At 49.0% G+C, this 19,592-nt stretch overlaps 1 protein-coding gene across 1 annotated transcript in view; it reads right to left on the bottom strand.

Moving 5' to 3' along the window:
- The window catches only part of MTARC2 (mitochondrial amidoxime reducing component 2), a 33,655-nt gene that overhangs the window by 12,132 nt on the left and 1,931 nt on the right, over positions 1–19,592 (bottom strand). Inside the window, exons 2-6 of the mRNA XM_047705132.1 lie at positions 15,972–16,145; positions 13,196–13,358; positions 11,981–12,121; positions 899–960; positions 729–800 (exon numbers count right to left, since the gene is read on the bottom strand). Coding sequence (XP_047561088.1) covers positions 729–800; positions 899–960; positions 11,981–12,121; positions 13,196–13,358; positions 15,972–16,145 — 612 coding nt within the window. The remainder of the gene's footprint in view (positions 1–728; positions 801–898; positions 961–11,980; positions 12,122–13,195; positions 13,359–15,971; positions 16,146–19,592) is intronic.

Below are 19,592 nucleotides of genomic sequence, written 5' to 3'. Positions count from 1 at the left end.
GTCATGATCTTAGGGTCCTGGGATCGAGCCCCGCATCAGGCTCTGCTCAGCAAGCAGCCTGCTTTCCTTCTTCTCTCTCTGCCTGCCTCTCTGTCTACTTGTGATCTCTCTCTGTCGAATAAACAAATAAAATCTTAAAAAAAAGAAAGAAAGAAAGAAAGAAATAACCTCTCCTCTAACTCAAAACCATGGGAGACCAATAACAAGACAGAGAAAAAGAAAATAAAATAGAATTATCTCCCAAAAATGTTGACTTCGCGTTAAAAGCACATTCTCTATTGATAACTAAAGTCAGCTAATAAGAAAACACAACACCCGGGCCCAAAAGGTGGTCCCAGATAAACTCTGACAACTAGTTCCATTTCTGCTTTTCTCGTATTTCATTATGCAACTTCAATTAGCCTCATAATCCTTGATGTTGCATCTAATAAAGAGATCCGAGGTACAATAAAAATAACTACAGCATTTGGGGTCTTCATTTGGACATGCCCACGTGACATATTGAAAATTGACATGAGAGATCTGAAAATTTCCAAACACAGCATTAGACAATGAAAAATCTGTCAAAAGCACTCGAAGATCCATCCACAAAAAAAGAGGAAGCAATTAACCCACACACATGCCAACCAGAAGGCAGAGGGAAAGGTGCTCGGGAGGGGCACCTACCCCCACAGGTAGCTCTGGGATGGGGATAATACTATAAACACAGCGGATACATGCCTGTTTACCTCTTCAGGGTTTCCAGTGGCTCCTTCCTGTCTATCACTCCGGTATCTGGGTCTACAGTGGTCAAAATGCACCTGTTATTCAAGAACCAACGATTAGGCAGTGGTTAGGAACCATCGAACGGGCCACCTCCCCCCACCCCCCAAAAGGCTGACTCTCACAGAATCCTTACCTGGGGCAAGACAAAACCTTTTTCATTTCTACGTTGCCAATCAGGAGTTCATCCCAAGTATCCTAGGAGGAAAGAAGTTACCTTTTGAATCAAGGCTTCATTCATCTCTAAAGCAGTTTACTCTCCAGCTAGTCCTAACTATGAAGCTAGCAGAGGAAAGCAGAGACAGTCACCCAGAAGCATCTCCCAAAGGGACCAAAGGGAGATGGCACATGGGCGAGGCCAGGATCCAGCCACTCTTGACGCAGTGTCTCCAAAACCCACGTCCCGTCAGCACATCAAGAACAGACTTCCTCTGCGGGGCCGTTTGTCGTGAGAATCATACATTAACTACAAGGCCAATTTACTGACATATAATGAGAAACGCACAGCTTGCAAGACAAGCCCACTTTGTCCTTAGAGCTAAGTTACAATGGAAGCCAAGTTCAAATCTGATAGTTCTTTGTTGAATGTCTTCACCCACGGGGAAGTCAGGTATGAGATAGACACATTCAACAATCACTCCCAGCTCCACAGAGAGGCAGCCTGGGGCAGGGGGCGGGGGGAGTGACCTCGCGTGCCAGAGCCACTGAACCTGATCTCAACTCAAGTGAGGTTTGGAGGCCGAGGGTCTAAGGGGCTTGAGGAGTAGTCAGTCCCCAAGAGAGGAAATGAAACATCTACTCCTCTCATGTGGTCCTGGACTCCCCCCTCCCACCACCACTTCGGGGACAGGAGAGGGAGGCAGGATTGGGGGGGGAAGGAGGGGGGACACTAACACATCATGTTTCCCCTTCCACCTCCGATGACCAGCCCCACTTCTCTTCCAGGGGTGCCCGAACCCCCAGGGCCTACAGCGGTGACTTAACAAACACAGGAAAGGTACTCCCGTTCCTAACTGGGTCTTCCCAGCTCACAAATCTGCTCCGGAACAGGCGCATAGCCGCAGTAAAGGTCTCTGTGGATGCCCGGGGTTCCCAGCCACCACTTAGGAAAACACTGCTCTTTCCAAATAGCCAGTTGACAGACAAACCACGTTGTCCTTGCAAAAGGCAAGGACCCCCATGTAACAAGTGGGATTTCTATATCCCAGCCAGAACTTATTACAAGCTTTGTGCAAACGGGGAAAATATGCAAGATAACCAGAGCAGGTGGCTCAGCTGGCGGAATGTAACTGGGATCCCGCAAGGGGAAGTGACAGGTCGGCCACCTGCAGCCCTGGCCTGGGGCCAGCAGAAAAGGCTGATGCATTTTGCCACACGAGGGCGCCGCGGCCACAGGAATGTGAGCACATCAGCGCCCCGCAGCTCTCCAACTCCCTTCCTTTCACGGTCTTTGCACAAATGATGATGAATTTCATACTTCAAAGCCACAGATCTGTGAAAATGCTGCCTTGTGACTGTGGCATGAAGCAGGAAAGTCTGAAAAGTTCAATTAGGTGTCCTAGCTTAACAACACAGATTTATTCTGTAGACAAGTTTGTTTCTCTAAACTGGGTACTGCCGTTCTCTGGGCAGCGCCCAGTTTAGAGAAACAAATTGTCTGCATACATAGAAATTGTCTCAAGCTCCCCAAATGGCAGCTCTAATGACCTCCGAAAATATTAATCACTTTATATAATAATGTCACTCACCCTAATCTGATCACAGTTGGCATTTTGGTGCAGAGTGTTATCGGCAGCAAAAAAACAAAACAAAACAAAAAACCACTACATGAATATGAATTACGTTTAAATGTAATTATTAATTCAGTTATTAGAAGAAAATAATAAAATACCTTAAGTTATTAAAAGTTTATTTGAATTAAGAAAGCACGAAATTAAATTTTCCATTAGGTTCTATTAGACACACGTGAAGTTCCAGAGCCTTCCCTAAACCCAGGAAACAGCGAAAGAGCTGACTGCTCCCCCTGCTGGCCAGCAGCCGCTCTGCAGTCGGGCAAAATCCAGGCCCCCAAGACCTATATTTACCGTGATGGGGTAAAACCATGCAGTTTTTGAGGGACAGGAAGAAAGCAAAGCAACAAGAAAGGAGACAGCATTGTACACAATGGGCTCAACTCTACGGAATCAGCCTGAGAAATTACGATGAATTTACCATTTATATTGGCAAACATTACATTAAGATTACGTTGTTTCACGTGACAAGGAGCATCCAAAGACAGACATAAATTAAGAGTCTGGGGCAATTATTGTGGAGCACACAGCACAGTGCAGACGAGGGTGTCTGCTTCTTTGAGACCGTCACTAGAGTCCAGAGAGGCAACAAATTAAATGCATGACAGGAGATTCCCCCCCACCACCGTCCCCTTCTCTCTCGCTCTCTGTACACACACACACACACACACACACACACACACACACACCCACACACCCACCCACCCACCAAGCCATGTTGGGATAAACTGAGGGGATGAACAGGTAAATAAACAAGTTTGTTGCTTAGAAATCCTTTGCTATTTTTCTGGTTTGGTATCAATGATGCCATAAGATTCCAGTGAGTGTGAGAAGCCATGAACTAGGGCTGGTAACTACATGTGGCCCATACAGAGAGGGATTACTGTTCAAGCAGCAGAAAGGAGGATGTGAGTCTTTATTTATCGACTGAATAAGGTTCAAGATGTTGCTAAGTGAAGAAAGCACATCTATATATACACGATATGTAGGATAAGGCTGTTCATGTAAAAAAAATTAAAAAACCAAAGACCTGTACATGCAACTCTGTGTGTATATTGAGAGCAATATATTTGGAAGGTTCCTCAAGTTTAAACAGTATTTTTATAATAATTTTATTTTTTTGTTTTCCTTTTTTGTGTATCTTTTTTTTTTTAATCAAAAGCATATCATCTCGGGGCACCTGGGTAGCTTAGTTGGTTGGGCAGCTACCTTCGGCTCGGGTTATGGTCCCAGAGTCTCAGGATGGAGTCCTGCATCGGGCTCCCAGCTCCGTGGGGAATCTGCTTCTCCCTCTGACCTTCTCCCCTCTCATGTTCTCTCTCTCTCTCTCTCAAATAAATAATAAAATCTTTCAAAAAAAAAAAAAGAAGAAGAAGAAGAAGAAGCATATCATGTCAACAACACATTTTTAAGATCATCTTGGTCTAGGAAATTTCTCAGATGCTTTCCAACAGCAAACACATGGTGTGTTTCCAACACCAGTTCTGCAATTCCCTGACACCAGGAGAGGTCTTGTGGTTTAACCCGGTTCTGACGCTAACCAGCCGGAGTTCGTGAGCACACACCCCTTGGGTTAAGGGCTCGGCCCCACAGACTTTCCCTCGCTCCTCACTTCAGATGCCAAGGGTACAGCCCTCCCACACTTCTGGTCGACCAGCTATAAATCGAGGATTCCCGGGACCCCTCCGCAGGGTGGGTATTTTGCCAGGAGAGCTCACAGAACTCAGGAAATTACTATTATCAGTTCATTATAAAGGATACAACTCAGGGGCAGTCAGGTGGAAGAGATGCAGGGGAAAGGTATGGGGGAAGGAGCACAGAGCTGCCAAACCACGGTCCCAGCTCCCCCTCCTCCGTGTCTTCACCAACCCGGGAGCGCTCCAAAACCAGATGTTTAAGAGGGGTTTCTTGGGGGTTTTTTTGTTTTGTTTTCTTAAAAGATTTTATTTATTTATTTGACAGAGATCACAAGTAGACATAGAGGCAAGCAGAGAGAGGAAGGGAAGCAGGTTCCCCACTGAGCAGAGAGCCCGATGAGGGGCTCGATCCCAGGACCCTGGAAACATGACCTGAGCTGAAGGTAGAGGCTTTAACCCACTGAGCCACCCAGGTGCCCCGGTTTAAGGGTTTTTAGCGGAGGTTTTATTACCGGAAGATCACATCACTGTCTACTTGCAACTGAACTCAACCTCCAGCCCCTCTCCCCTCCCTGGAGCCCGGGGAGTGGGGCTAAAAGTCCCAAATTTCCCGTCAAGGCACGGTCTTGCTGGTGACCTACCTCCAACCTGAAAGTACTTACCCCGCCCCACCCCCAACCACTGGCCTCATCAGCATAACTGATAGGAGCCTGTTATTAATAATAAAAAGTGTCCCTATCGCTCCTGTCACTCAGGAAACTCCAAGGGTTTTTGGAGCTGTTTTAAGGGACAAACACCAAATATGTATTTCCCATGACACCACACAGTTCAACTATCTCAGACCAAAAACTTTTTCTGTTTTTAAGATATACATGCAAAATTCCAAAATTTAAATGTGCTCCCTTTCTAGAAACCCGTGGCATTCTTCCCAAAGACACACACATACCCTGTGCTAAGTGTTCCTTTCTCCAGGCTCCCACCAGTGAGGTTACATCCCTCAACCCTCTGGCTACTGAGCCCTTGGTCCTGCTTCATCCTGGGACGCTTGCAGGCAGACACAGTGAATTCATTTCTGTAAGTTCAGCACCCAGAAAACTCTCAATAAACATCTGTTGCAAGAGTGAGTGTTCTAGAACCTTGCTGATACACTGCAATTAAGTTTCCTTAACCGAAGTAAAACTCTACCTGAGGCCAAACTTCCCTCACAGATCAACTAACGCAAGATTCCTTACACTAAGAATTACCAATTTACAGGAGACAGGACTTTGCATTTATCAGACTGAGGAAAGATTATGGGCATCAATGCTGTCCGGGGTCGGAGAGGAAGGGCGCACTTCTGCTCAACTCGTGGGAACACAAATTGGTACAAGATTTCTGCAAATCCATTTGACAATATGTAAAACCCTTAAAATTCTGACTTTGCATTTCTTAAGAATAAGTTGAGAAATGTAGATAAAGACTGTTTTACAGGGACGCCTGGGTGGCTCAGTGGGTTGAGCCACTAGCTTCGGCTCAGGTCGTGATCCTGGGGTCCTGGGATTGAGTCCCGCATCGGGCTCCTTGCTCGGCGGGGAGCCTGCTTCCTCCTCTCTCTCTGCCTGCCTCTCTGCCTGCTTGTGTGTACTCTCTCTCTCTGACAAATAAATAAAATCTTTAAAAAAAAAAAAAGACTGTTTTACAAAGCTGTTCATTACTTATGTAAGGGAAAATGGAAAATAGCCTACACGCTCAATTATAAGGGAATGGCTAAGTAAGTAAAGGCACAGCTCAAAGATGGACGAATACGGACCATAAAAACTATGCTAATGAAGAATCTGTACAGACAGAGCTGTGTGCCATCTACCATTAAGTGAAAATGGAGGAATTCAATACTACCTGTACAACATCACATTAGTAATACTGGAAACACAATAAAATGTTACCACAGGCTACTTTTTGATGGTAGGATAGGGAAGGAGTTTTATTCCTTCAAGTTTTTCTTCACACAGGAGTGGTACTTTAAAAAAATTACTTTTGGAGCACCTGGGTAGCTCAGTGCGTTAAAGCCTCTGCCTTCAGCTTGGGTCATGATCCCAGGGTCTTGGGATCAAGCTCCCGCATCGGGCTCTCTGCTCAGCGGGGAGCCTGCTTCCTTCTCTCTCTGCCTGCCTCTCTGCCTACTTGTGATCTCTGTCTGTCAAGTAAATAAATAAAATCTTTAAAAAAAAATTACTTTTAGTGGTGCTTAGGTGGCTCAGTTGGTTAAGCATTTGCCTTTGGCTCAGGTCAGGATCTCAGCCCCCTGGGGTGGAGTCTCCCATCGGGTTCCCTGATCAACAGGGAATCTACTTCTCCCTCTGCCTCTCCCCTGAGCCCCAGCCACCGCCGGCTTGTGCGCGCTCTCGCTCTCTCTCTCTCTTGCTCTCTCGCTCTCTCTCTTAAATAAATAAAATCTTTTCTTAAAAATTACTTTTATAGGGCGCCTGGGTGGCTCAGTGGGTTAAGCCGCTGCCTTCGGCTCAGGTTATGATCTCGGAGTCCTGGGATCGAGTCCCGCATCGGGCTCTCTGCTCAGCAGGGAGCCTGCTTCCTCCTGTCTCTCTGCCTGCCTCTCTGCCTGCTTGTGATCTCTCTCTCTGTCAAATAAATAAATAAAATCTTTAAAAAAAAAATTACTTTTATAATAAAAAATGAACTATCTGAAAGATTCTTGAATTGAATCATTAAAAAGCTTGCCATATCCCTGAGCCCTGGTCCCAGATTCTCTCTTGAGTCTTTCTCTTGCTTCTGTGCTAACAGCACTGTGTGGAGACGCTGTATACTTCCTCTGTAAAGCCTAAGTCTCCTCCCATTACACAGTGGCTGGTGTATGTTTCTACAGAATCACAGGAGACTTGTTTCTGTAAACCTAAGTGCATAATAAATGTACCAGGAGGAATTGGGTGTTTGGGGAAAATCAGGCAGAAGGGAAGGACAGAAACCTTGGGCTTTCTGCAAAGCTGCTTCCGGTCCCTGGAGGCCACCTGCGGTGAAGAACTCCAGGATCAGGCTACAAAAAGGGTAAAAAGAGACCTTGGACCATTTCTCCCATTTCTCCATCTCTGATGTGTATTCACGGAGCTGGGTTCTTTGTGGGGCTGAGGTGGCTGAATTTCTCCCGGGCTACTCACAGGGAAGTTGGAGCCACGAGGAATCTGGAGCCTCGTGAACAGAGATCCCAGGGTCCCCTGGGCGTCAGCTCCTGACTGAGATGCGAAGGGGTCCCACACCCACCAAAGCCAGAGTCTGGGAGAAGCAGCCGTCAAGTCAGTTCCCAAAGGCAGCAGTCTGGGTTGCTCTGGGCTGCTCTCCGGTACCCTTGGCTGAGAATCACAGTCCTCCAGAAGACAATGAGAGAGCTGGGGGTGGGGTGGGGGGTTCCCCACACACGACTCCTATCTCTGCTACTCTTCCATCAAGATTTCAACATCTTTATCTGATGTGCTAATCCCTAGGGCAGCTTTGGAAAGCAAAAGGCCACTCTTCCAGGACGTGAGAAAAAGGAACACACCTGCACCACTGGTGGGAAAGCAAACGGGTGCAGCCACCGTGGAAAGCAATATGGAGATCCCTTTAAAAATTCAAATAGAATTACCATACGATCCCCTAATCACACTCCTGTGTATCAACCCAAAGAATACGAAAACACTAATTCAAGAAGACATAAGTACCCCGTGTTTGTTGCCACATGATTTACGATAGCCAAGATATGGACGCCACCCAAATGCCCATCCACAAATGGGAAAGAGGACAGAGAAGACGTGGTACACGTCCACAACGGGCTACCACTCAGTCATAAAAAAGAATGAGATCTTGCCATTTGCCACACCATGCATGGACCTACAGGGTATTATGCTAAGCGAGGTAAGTCAAACAGAGAAAGACAAATACATACGATTTTACTTACATGTGGAATCTAAAAAACAGAATAAGTGAACAAACAAAAAAACAGACTCTTAAATACAGAGAACAAACTGGTAGTTGGCAGAAGGGAGGTGGGGGGCTCGGGGGATGGAGGAAACAGGTGAAGGCAGTTAAGAGGTACAAACTCCAGTTATGGAGTGATTACAGTAAGGCATAGGCAATACAGTCAAGAAGATGGTCATAATGCAGGCGCCTGGGGGGCTCAGTTGGATAAGCTTCTGCCTTTCAGCTCAGGTCATGATCTCAGGGTCCTGGGATAGAGCCCCACATCGGGCTCCCTGCTCAGGGAGGAGTCTAATTCTCCCTCTGCTTCTCCCTCTGTCTCCCCCGCTGTTCATACTCACTCTCTCTCTCAAATAAATAAAGTCTTTTTTATTTATTTATTTATTTATTTTTTTTTTTTTTTTTTTTTTTTTTTATTTGACAGAGAGATCACAAGCAGGCAGAGAGGCAGGCAGAGAGAGAGAGAGGAGGAAGCAGGCTCCCCGCTGAGCAGAGAGCCCGACGCGGAGCTCGATCCCAGGACTCTGAGATCATGACCTGAGCCGGAGGCAGCGGCTTAACCCACTGAGCCACCCAGGCGCCCCTCAAATAAATAAAGTCTTAAAAAAAAAAAAAAGATAGTCATAGTGCTGTATGGTGACCGATGGTGATCCCGCTTCTCACGGTGAGCACAGAGGATGAGAAGAACTGCTGAAGCCACGAGCCCACAGAGCAAGCCTTCACCGTATTTCCTATAGTCTATTCTAGTACTTTTAATTCCAGTCTTTTTTTTTTTTTTTAATGCTGGTCAGGACCCACAGAACTGAAATTCTAACCCCATAATGGGTTACGAGCTGCAGCTTGGAAAGGGTAAGTAGGAGGATAAAGTCAGATCCTGCACAAGAAATGCCTGGCACAGTGCCTGGGATATAATGCACATTCGTCAACCGGGAGCCCCGGCTGTTACTGTTACTTTGTTATTGTTTTATATGCTGTTGTTGGCCCTGCTTCTTCAGAAGTCCCTGCAGCCCGGCAGAGATGATGTTCTTATTCTAGGACAGAGACTTCTACTCATGTATGCACCCAAGTAAAATCCGAACTCGTCCCCACTCCAATTTGGGGGACTGAGACCTTGGTGATAATGGTTTGCAAAAACTTTGCTTCTCGAAAGGTGCAAAGGATAGGACTGAAAGGATCCAGTTCACCCAGCCAGTTAGTGATGGGCCTGAGAGTCCAACCACAGCTGCCTGGCTTCAAGACCCGCCATCACTTCCTGAGTGAGGGACAGATAACACACCCAAGGTGTTCTGCAAGCTTCTCCACATACTTCTTCTTTCATACTGTGGAGTGAGAAACGATACAAACAAGATATGCCCAGAAAAAAAAAAAAAAAAAAAGAAGTCAAGTCCTGCGTACCAGGAAAATGAGCAAAATTTGGGAAACACCGGATCCCTGACTCCTGCAATGCCAAGCACACTGACGAGAAGCATTGTCAACTGGATTATTTTTAAACTCCACTGCTCTGCGCTCCCCGAACTCACACACACCACACCGGCCCGAGGGAAACCAGCTTTTAAAACTTGCTTAACATTCTGGGTTACCTGGAAAAAGGACCGAGTACTCTGGTCACAAAGAGCAAATGTGACACAAGGCGTTCTACTATCGCTCCACATTTTTGCAATAAACAGATGACCTCTCTGCACCATGCTTAGATTTGCTATTTTTTTATTATTAGTGGTTCTATTAAATATTTACATCCATTAGCATTTTACATCAATATTCAATAAAGTCCCACTAATTGAAAAGGTCATAGTTGGGCAACAATGCCAGGCAGACAGGTTCATAGTATCAAGCCCTTAACGACTGGCCGTCCCAAGTTCAAGGAGGATAAATCAGCAACATTAGCATCATTTTATAGAAGGATTTTTTTTTTTTAATGTATACAAACAGGGGACTTTTCTAGAAAAATAAGAGCATTCTGCCTTACTTACATTACTATTTCATTAAGCCCCATCATGATGCAGGAATTAAAAGAGAGAGCTCAAGGTGACTGAACATTTTTCAATTAAAAAAAAAAAGACTCCACCCACTCAAATTACCTAAGAGAACACAATTCAGCTCACCTTAGCCTCAGGTTCACTTTGGCAAGTTACAGGGGAGCAAAGACTTGTGCTCGGCAAATTCCGGGAAAGCAAAAATTCTTTTGGGAGCAAAGACTTGTGCTTGGCAAATTCCGGGAAAGCAAAAATTATTTTGCCGGGAATCTGGTTAAGGAGTAGCTTTTCTTCTTACTCCTCTTGGCTCAAAATCTTATTAAAATTAGGCCCTTCCATGGAGACAAATCAAGAAAAACTGTATTTCCTAAAAGAAAATTATTCAGAAAATACTGGAGCAGTTACAGGATTCCTGTGAAGTGTTTTTGCTTCCGAATCTCAACCACTTGCATCAGTAACACCAAGTATCGATTTCTTCTGTCTTTAGCGAGTGTCTGAGGACTGCACGCTTATGCACACTAGTAGACCACACGGTGGGGGGACAGGCTAGTCCCCTCTCTTGCACCCGACCCCTTCTAGGCCCTGCACCTGACTGTGTTACTGTCTTTTCTGAAGGAGCCCTTGCAACCTTGTATAAACGCTAAGTCCCACCAAATCTGGATTTATTCCTGGGGAGAAAAATCGAGCCTCTTCCCTCAAGGTGCTGACTGCCTGAGAATGTCAGGGCCCCTTCCTGTGCTGCCCCCTCCTCAGTCAGTGCTTCTTCAGGCACGGCCAGCACGCGGGGCTCAATTCCACGACCCCAAGGTCACAACCTGAGCTGATGCTTAACTGACTAAGCCACACAGGGGGCCCCCCCGCAAAGGTTTCCTCTAAAGGATGACACTTCTCTGCAAATAGGGGCACATTTTACTCACACAAAAGGAAATGTGGCCACACGAGGGAGCAAAGAATGGGGAGATTCTCCCCTCGGCCTTAGCTACTTGGAATTTCTAAATTGGAGGCATATCCTCACCCCCTTAGAAGCTGGAGGTTCTAATCCCACAAACAGCCAATCACATGTCCAACAGGTGCGTAAGCCTCCCCCCCCCCCCCCACTCCAGCTTCAATTTCCTTACAAAAAGGAGATAGTCATACAAGAATTCACAGGGTTGTCATCGGGATCAAATAGAACAATCTGTATGAAGTAATACATTAGTTCGGTGTCTGATGCCCAGCAAACACGCCGTCCATGGATTTGCTGTGGTTGCTTCCAGGGCTCATAGAGTTTAACCCACCCGCAACGTTCACTAGAGCTCTCCATGTTTCTTAGCACAAAGCAATGCCCAGTTATGTCTTTCTATACAGATCGCAGGACAACTGGGGTTTAATGTGGGTGTCCTGTTAGGGCTACCGGGGGCTGTGGCTGGAGAGGGTGGAAATCCCAGCCACCGGTCACACAGGAGAGCACGTGGGTCCTCCGGGACAGAACTCGGCCACAGCAGGGACTGTCTCCGGGGCCCTGTTCACAGGCAGAGCTCCTGTACCTCTAGGGCACCGCTTTAGGGTCTGGGCCTTCCAGAAGTCTCAAATCCTTACGCACACGTGGCTGTTCTCTCCGTTTCCCTTCAGTTATCTCTGAGCCAGAAGGACACAGTCTGGCCTAGTTCCAGACTTGATGGAAAGGGTGAGCGGCGCCCTCCTGGGGCCAGCGAGGGGACGGCGGCCACACCAAGCAGCCTGCTCCGCCAGCTTAAGGGGACTCGGGGAAGACAAGTGTCCCTCAGAGCTGACAGTAGCGAGTCTGAGCTGGGGCTGGGTAAGGGGGCAGCCGTCAGTGAGCACCTTGAACAGCACATCTGAGCTTCGAGCACAAAAGCGGGGAGCCTCTTACCTCCTCGAAAGCATCACAGCCTGTCACCACGATATTGGGTCTGAACTGGTCCATTTTCACTTTCTTCTCCAGCCTGGCATTCAGGTCCGCCAGCGAGGCTTCCGACAGGATCATGATCGGGCAGCAGTCCGGGTAGGCCACCTGCGCCAGGAACGTGGCACCCTCAGTCCTCCCTGCCCCGTGAGACGCCCTGGCCCAGCTGGAAGGGAAGCAAAGGCCAGAAGGGCTGTGCGGGGAGGGCCAGGGGTGTCATCCCCGCATTCAAACAGCTTGTGGCTCGGGGAGGAAAGAGAGAGCTGCCCGAGGAGCTTGCACTTTGTTGTTGTTGTTGTTGTTGTTGTTATTTTTAAAGATTTTATTTATTTATTTGACAGAGAGAGATCACAAGTAGAGAGGCAGGCAGAGAGAGAGGGGGAAGCAGGCTCCCTGCTGAGCAGAGAGAACCCGATGCGGGGCTCGATCCCAGGACCCTGAGACCATGATCTGAGCCGAAGGCAGAGGCTTTAACCCACTGAGCCACCCAGGCGCCCCTGTTGTTGTTTTTTTTAAATATTTTTTTCAATTGATTTATTTATTTGACAGAGACCTAGCAAGAGGGAACACAAGCAAGGGGGGTAGGGGAGGGAGAAGCAGGCTTCCCGCGGAGCAGGGAGCCCTACGTGGGGCTGGATCCCAGGACCCTGGGATCATGACCTGAGCCGCAGGCACTTAACCGGGCCAGCCCCAGGAGCCTGCATTTTAAACCCTAGCTCGCTGCAGAATCCAAGGCTCTGGGCTTTGGGCTGCAGCCGGCTCGCTCCAAAGGTGGCTTTTTGGTGCCTGGAATAACCACACCAGACAGACGGCCAGGGGAACCCCAGGAGAAAGTCAGCCTCGGTAATTTTAGGAACGTTCGTTCGGTCCCAAACGAACCTCTCACTTCCCCTTCCCAACGTGTCTCCTGAGTCCCCATCTCACCGGGGGTCACCCCGGCTTCTAGCTCCACAGTACGGGACACGACCCATCCTCCACAAGTGCTGGAGAGCCAGCTCAGCTCGGAGCCGCTTCCCCTCCACCCCCATACCTGCCCGGGACGCACCCTCAGACCCCCTCACCTGGGCATTCCTATACTTTCCTAACCGGGGCCCCAAAAAAGGCGGTCCTGGGGGATAAGAAGGACGCCGGACACAGAGGGGGCGACTGGTGGAAGGAAAGGGCCGTTCCCTGAAAGCTCACCTGGTAATCCCGCACTGAAGTAGAGAAAATGTCCTTGGACGGTCTTCCCTTCATGTGCTTCTCAAACTGGACCAGCCGGAAAGCCTCTGTTTTCAAGAAGTTGGTGAACCACTGAGCCGCCTGGTCGCCGCAGTCCCTGCCCTTGATGTCCATACCAAAAAGCCTGGAAGGGTCACCAGAGAGCCAAGGTCACCGTCCTGCCGCAGCACGCTGAGAGATGGCCTCAACGATGGGAACGCCGAACCACTGGGACCTGCCCATCCCGGAGCGCCAGGACGTGGTCCTCAGGCCAAGAGCATGAGGCGACAGAAACAGAAGGGGAGGCAGCAGAACGTGCCCCAGGGAAAGGCCTTGCAAACCCTAACATGCCTACCAATGACTGAGATCTGGGTAAAATGCAGACTCTGCTTCAGAAGCAGTATTTGCTACACAGTAGCCATTCATCAAAAAGTATTTTGGGGGCACCTGGGTGGCTCAGCCAGTTAAGAGTCCAACTCTTGGTCTCAGCTCCGGTCTTGATCTCAGGGTCATGAGTTCAGGCCCCACACTGGGCTCCATATTAGGCATGGAGTCTACTTTGATAAAAAAAAAAAGTAATTATGAACAAGAATTTGATTAGCATAAAAAGTAAAATTTTGTTTAAAATTAATTTCTTAATAAATCCTATAGTATATGAATATGTCTGTGCATGACTCTTACTTATTGCCGGAATAAGATAAGGTTCAGCATCAACTTTATTCCTTGTGAGTGACAATCTGATCAGTGGCCCCTTCGCTGTAGCGTGTGGAACCCCCGACTCATAGAATGATCGTCCCTGTCATTAGAGTCCTTCTCTTCATCAGCACCAACGCTCCCCATTATTTGGGCCCACAGGTTTCCTCCCCCAGAGCAATGCTCCCCATTAAGACGCGGGTGGACAAGCCTTTTGTGCGTACAGAGGGGAGGTGGGAGAGGAGGAGGCTTGCACTGTGGGTGCGACTCAGACTGTAGTGAGAGACAAGCATTTATGGGATTGGAGGATCTGATTCTCTCCAAGCATCCTGCCCGCAGAGACCCTCACATACCATGAGAGGGTCTGCACCTCCTCTAGTGCTACCCGTTTGAGACCTCCCGGGACAACATATGGGAGGGAATCGATGTGCGCTTACGAGGTACTCTGGACCAGATGAAGCCCTGGGCTCCCCGATGCCCCCAGGCCCGCTCTGACCCTTAGACTCGCCTCCTTTGGGGACGGCCTCTCCCATCTCCTGTCAAATCTCAACACTGCCCTCAAGTGTCTTGGGCCTCTTTCTTCTCTCTAAACCCTCTTTGTGGAGCCCCTGCTTGACCCCTGACTTATTCCCTGCTCAGTCCCAAAGCCTCCCCATGGTCCCTCCTGGCCTTCAGCTTTTCCTCTAGGAGTCTCATCACACAAGCGACTACTTGGGACAGACTCGACCCCACTGTTCATGAGTTCCTGAAGCACCCGCTCCCGGGTCCAGAACATTCCTCAACCCCTCACAACAACACCCGTTCCAGGGCACACACTTCTGCTCCCAGCTTCCGCCTACCAGGTGAGCCTCCTGTTGGCACTATGAAAACCAGAAAGCAGCCAGTGGGTAAGGGAATGCTAAGTCTGCAGCGCCCTTCCCACTCCTGGACGCTGCCCCCCGACTAGTCCTTACTCCCTCATCCCGGCAACAGGGGCCACCTTCCCCTCCACCACCCCAGCTTCTTCCACTCTCTCAGAATGTTATGCAAAACCCACCTTTTTCCACATTTTAAAAAAGATTTTATTTCATTTATTTGACAGAGTGCATGCACACGAGCAGGGGAAAGAGCAGGGAGACAGGGAGAAGCAGACGCCCTGCTGAGCAAGGAGCCCCACATGGGGCTCAAACCCAGGACCCTGAGATCATGACCTGAGCCGAAGGCAGCGGCCTAACCCACTGAGCCACCCAGGCGCCCCCGTTTCCCACATTCTTAATGCTTCGTATCCTGGGGCCTTGCTGATGTGGAAGGAACCACCCCCCCCCCGGGCTAGTTGACACCTACAGGTAGGAAACTTACCTTTCCCATGGTGCCAACCAGTCCAACCACCTCCACTCTGGGCTCTTTCAGCCCAGGCCACTGTCCCCCGGCCCTAGCCACCCAGGGCCAGGTACCAGCCACCCACAGACAGCCTCTAGGCCCCAGAGCCCACTGAAATGACTCAAATAGCCGACCCCGAGGCTCTTTACCTCGCCTCGCCTGGTACTTCTTGTCTCCTAGGGACGCCTGGGTGGCTCAGTCCATTAAGTATTTGCCTTCAGCTCAGGTCATGATATTGGGGTCCTGGGATCGAGTCTCCCATCGGCCCGCCCCCAGTTCAGCAGGGAGTCCACTTCTCCCTCTCCCTCTGCCCCTCCCCACTGCACATGTGCACGCGCTCTCTCTCCCTGCTCGCTCTCAAATAAATAAAATAAATCAGCCCCCCTCCTGACTAACACTGCCGCTCTTCTGGGCAGCCCCGCATGACAGGCCAAGCCTCCTGTTTCCAAGGACCCCTGACCACGGGAAAGGTCTTTCTTCATCAAAGTCATTTGCACCTCTGCCTGCCTCACTACACCGGAGGAAAAGAAATCCCAGGGACCTGAAAACAGTACTCTGCCTCGCCCACTAGCCCTGACCACTGGATCGATCCCAACCCTGGCCGGACTTCTCTTCAGTATTTCCTTCAGCCAACTCATCACCTACTATGCACACTGCGGCTGGACAGCTGCAGGGAGGAGCCTACGGAAAACCCCAGAAAGAGCACCTGCAGTCCCGGAGCTTGTTTGAGGAAGGCAGCTTGCTCGGCAAAGCCAGCTGGTCCATGCCAGGGGCCTTGAGGATCAGGCGGTCGCCCTCATACGTGATGGACACCAGCACCAGGCGAGGCTCCTGCCGGGCAGTGACCATGTGTCCGTCTTCCTTAATCACCAGCCAAAACCTGCCAAGGAACATACAGGAACAAGTCAGAAAAACCTCTTCCCCTCTCCATGTGCATATTCTGATGCAGAGCAGGAAGCCCCCCACAAACCAGGGGCTGGGTCAGAAGCCACTTACCTCCACTGTTCTAGGCTCTGTCTTCACACCACATCACATCTAGGGGGAGAACTAAGCCTTCCTGGGAAGGGGAAGGGAGCCTGGCCTGGGGAAGTCCGCTACGCTTTTATCTACATTCTGGAGTTACACCACACAAAGGATCTGATGACTAAAAGATATTTAAAAAGCGTGGCTCCCCCTGGAGAAAGTAAGTTTCAACGCCATCGACACAGAGCACAGGGCAGTGCATGAGGAAGGCACTGGTTTCCGAGCAGCTGCTGAAAGCAAGGGCTTTCCAAACCTCCATCCCCCTGAGAAGCCATCTTTTTCCTTCCCAGGGTCTTGGGCTCCCGGGGTTGTCTGGCCTGCTCACTATGGGGTTCTGTGACCAAGGGCATTCCTGCTACTTTGCTTCATTCCCTTGGGGCTGGGCCCTGTTCCTATTTGCAGCCTCATCCCGCGTGCAGAGTTCTGGATGACCCTGCTTTGGCTAATCCTGCCAAAGCCTGCACCCTCAACTTCCGACATGCCCCAGCACCCGACAGGACTCCCTGGGAGATCTGCACCCAGCTAGACCCACGTGCCAGCAGGAGTCCGCATGTTGAGTTCTGACATGTCAGTCCCTCCCTGAGCTGAGTCTCCTTGTCCCCTGTCCACCTCCGCCTCAGCCCTTCACTGGGGCTCACACGCCCTGCCCAGGGGTTAGGGGTCACAGCCTTTGTCCTCTCTTGCATACAAACGATGCCCAGTGAATGAATAATTATCTCTGTCCTGCCAGATCTGAAAGAAAGTTATTCGCGACCAAGGGGTCCCCAAACTAACACCTTCTTTTACGCCTAAAGCAGGAGTGTGCAGTGTGAGGATGGGTGCAGAAGCCAGAGCTCAGATTCTCCAAAAGAACAACAGTGACCGGGGTGATCACAGGGGTGGCAGGGCAGAGCCCAAGGCAGCTGGAAAACCTCATGTCTAAACTTCGAAACTGGTCTGGCGAGCAGAAGTGGCTGAGCCTGAAGGGGGGTGGGGGAGGGGGAGCAGGGCCCCAGCCACAGACAGTCACAGGGCAGTGACGCTCAGGATGATAAACTCAGAGAACTCGTTTTTTCCAGGAGGTCACAGTCTGTGTAGAGAGCATCAAGGGCTAGCTTCGGAAGGGTAGGGCAGATTTAGGACCGATGGAGTCCTATACACCCACTACGGAGAGCAGGATTTACAAAGTCAAGGAGGGCAGCCAACCCTCCCACCTTCTGTGCCAATCAGGCAATCAGTTCGTTCTGCTAGACAGACTCTGAACCAGCTCAAAGTCCAGGGTGCCCAAACCAAACATTCATAAATTTGTCAAGAGCTTTGAACAAAATAGTTCTAGAAATCTGAGGACAGAACCCTTATGGAGGAAGAGCCCAGCTTCTAAGAATGGTTCAAAATGGAATTAACTCCAAGAGGCCTAGGGGCGCCCGGGCGGCTCGGATGGTTGGGTGTCTGCCTGCAGCTCACGTCATGATCTCCACATCCTGCGATCGAGCCCCACATCGGGCTCCTGGCTGGCTCAGAAGAAAGCCTGCTTCTCCCTCTCTCTCTGCCTTTCCCCCTGCCTGTGTACTCTCTCTGTCTCTCTGTCAAATGAATAAAACCTTAAAATAAATAAATAAATCCGAAAGGGCTTTTCCTGCATTCCAGGCTGTTTTCAGTTTCGTTATCATTGAGAGACTAGCAGTCATTCAGCAGAGTTCTTTCTAGTTTGTTTCCGAGTTTCAATTATCCTTTAATAAATAAAACCTAGACTAAATAGTGTCTTTGAGCTCACCAAGTCCAAGCCCTTCCTTCGGTAAATGAGAACAAAAAATGAGGCTCAGAAAGTTTCAATGACCATGCGCAGGTCTCCCCATCCGCGCAATCCTCGCCCTTGCAAATCACACTGGCTTCACAGAAAGTGCATGACTGCTGGACCCACAGGGATCCGCGTTCACACCCCAGCACACAGCTGCTTTAGGTGAGACACTCACCCTTTCTGATCCTGCTGGGTTTTATTTGCAAAGTGGAGATAACGTCTAGGCCACAGGACGGTGCTGAAGCACTTGTGTAAGGTCACGGTGTATGAGGCACACGTGGCACCGAACCCACGGTCATCCCACTGCTTCTCCCTGCCTCCTCCCAGTCTCCTCACCCCACCCCCCACCAAGCATGTGTTGTTCAACACAAGGGGAAGTGGACACAGTTCCATTTCTATTCTGACACCCACTGAAGCAGAAAAGCAAAGGACACATCCTTTCTTCCCACAAAAGCAATAATCACAGCAAAGTAGTGACAATGAGAAGCAGGAAAATAGTCATTCAGATGATCTGAAGAGACACAGGTAAGAACTGGAAATCTCTCTGTTTGCTTCTCCCCGTTTGGGGAGGGTGTCTAGTACTCCTACACCTAAAGTTTTCCCAGCAGTAGGAAGGCTTTTCTAATCCTTCATACTTGAATAAGCTCTAAACATGCTCTTTTCCTTCTTAATGCCCCAGATACCACCCTTTAATGATAGCATCAGGTTCACCCAGGGAGATCTTAACACTACATGAGGTGGCTTCCCTCTGGGTGTCTCTGATTCCACAGGTCTGGGATAGGACTCTCAGGAAATTAAAGTTTTTTAAAAATCTCTCTAGTGGCTCATTAAATGTTACAGTTCCTCTGATCACTCACTCCTCTCCTAAAACAAGTCAGTCAAAGAAAGACAAATTCCACATGATTTAGTCATATGTGGGATTGAAGAAACAAAACAAATGAGCAAAGAGAAAAAGAGACAGACAAATCAAGAAACAGACTTTTTTTTAAAGATTTTATTTATTTTGTTTATTCATTTGACACAGACAGAGAGAGAACATGCACAGACAGGGGCAGGGGTGTGGCAGGCAGAGAGGGAGAAGCAGGCTCCCTGCTGAGCAGGGAGCCTGATGTGGGGCTTGATCCCAGGACCCCTGGATCATGACCCTAGCCAAAGGCAGATGCCTAACTGACTGAACCACCAAGGCACCCCAAGAAACAGACTCTTAACTATAGAGAACTGATGGTCACCAGAGAGAAGGGGGGAAGTTGGATGGGTTATATAGGTGATGGGGATTAAGGAGGACACTTGTTGTGATGACCACGGGATGTCCCCATGGAAGTGTTCAATCACTATATTGTATACCTGAAACTAATATTCCACTGTAGGTTAACTAACTGGAATGTAAATAAAAACTTAAAAGTTCTGTTGATAAGTTGTGTACCCTTGATATCATACAAGGAGAATGGAACTTTACTTCTGTGCTCTTCCTCCTAAAAATCCATAATCCCTGTCAACCATAAGGAAAATACCACACAAACCCAAACT

This window comes from Lutra lutra, chromosome 15 (assembly GCF_902655055.1).
Source record: "Lutra lutra chromosome 15, mLutLut1.2, whole genome shotgun sequence".
Lineage (NCBI taxonomy): Eukaryota > Metazoa > Chordata > Mammalia > Carnivora > Mustelidae > Lutra > Lutra lutra.
This window is presented reverse-complemented; position numbering and strand designations above follow the sequence as displayed.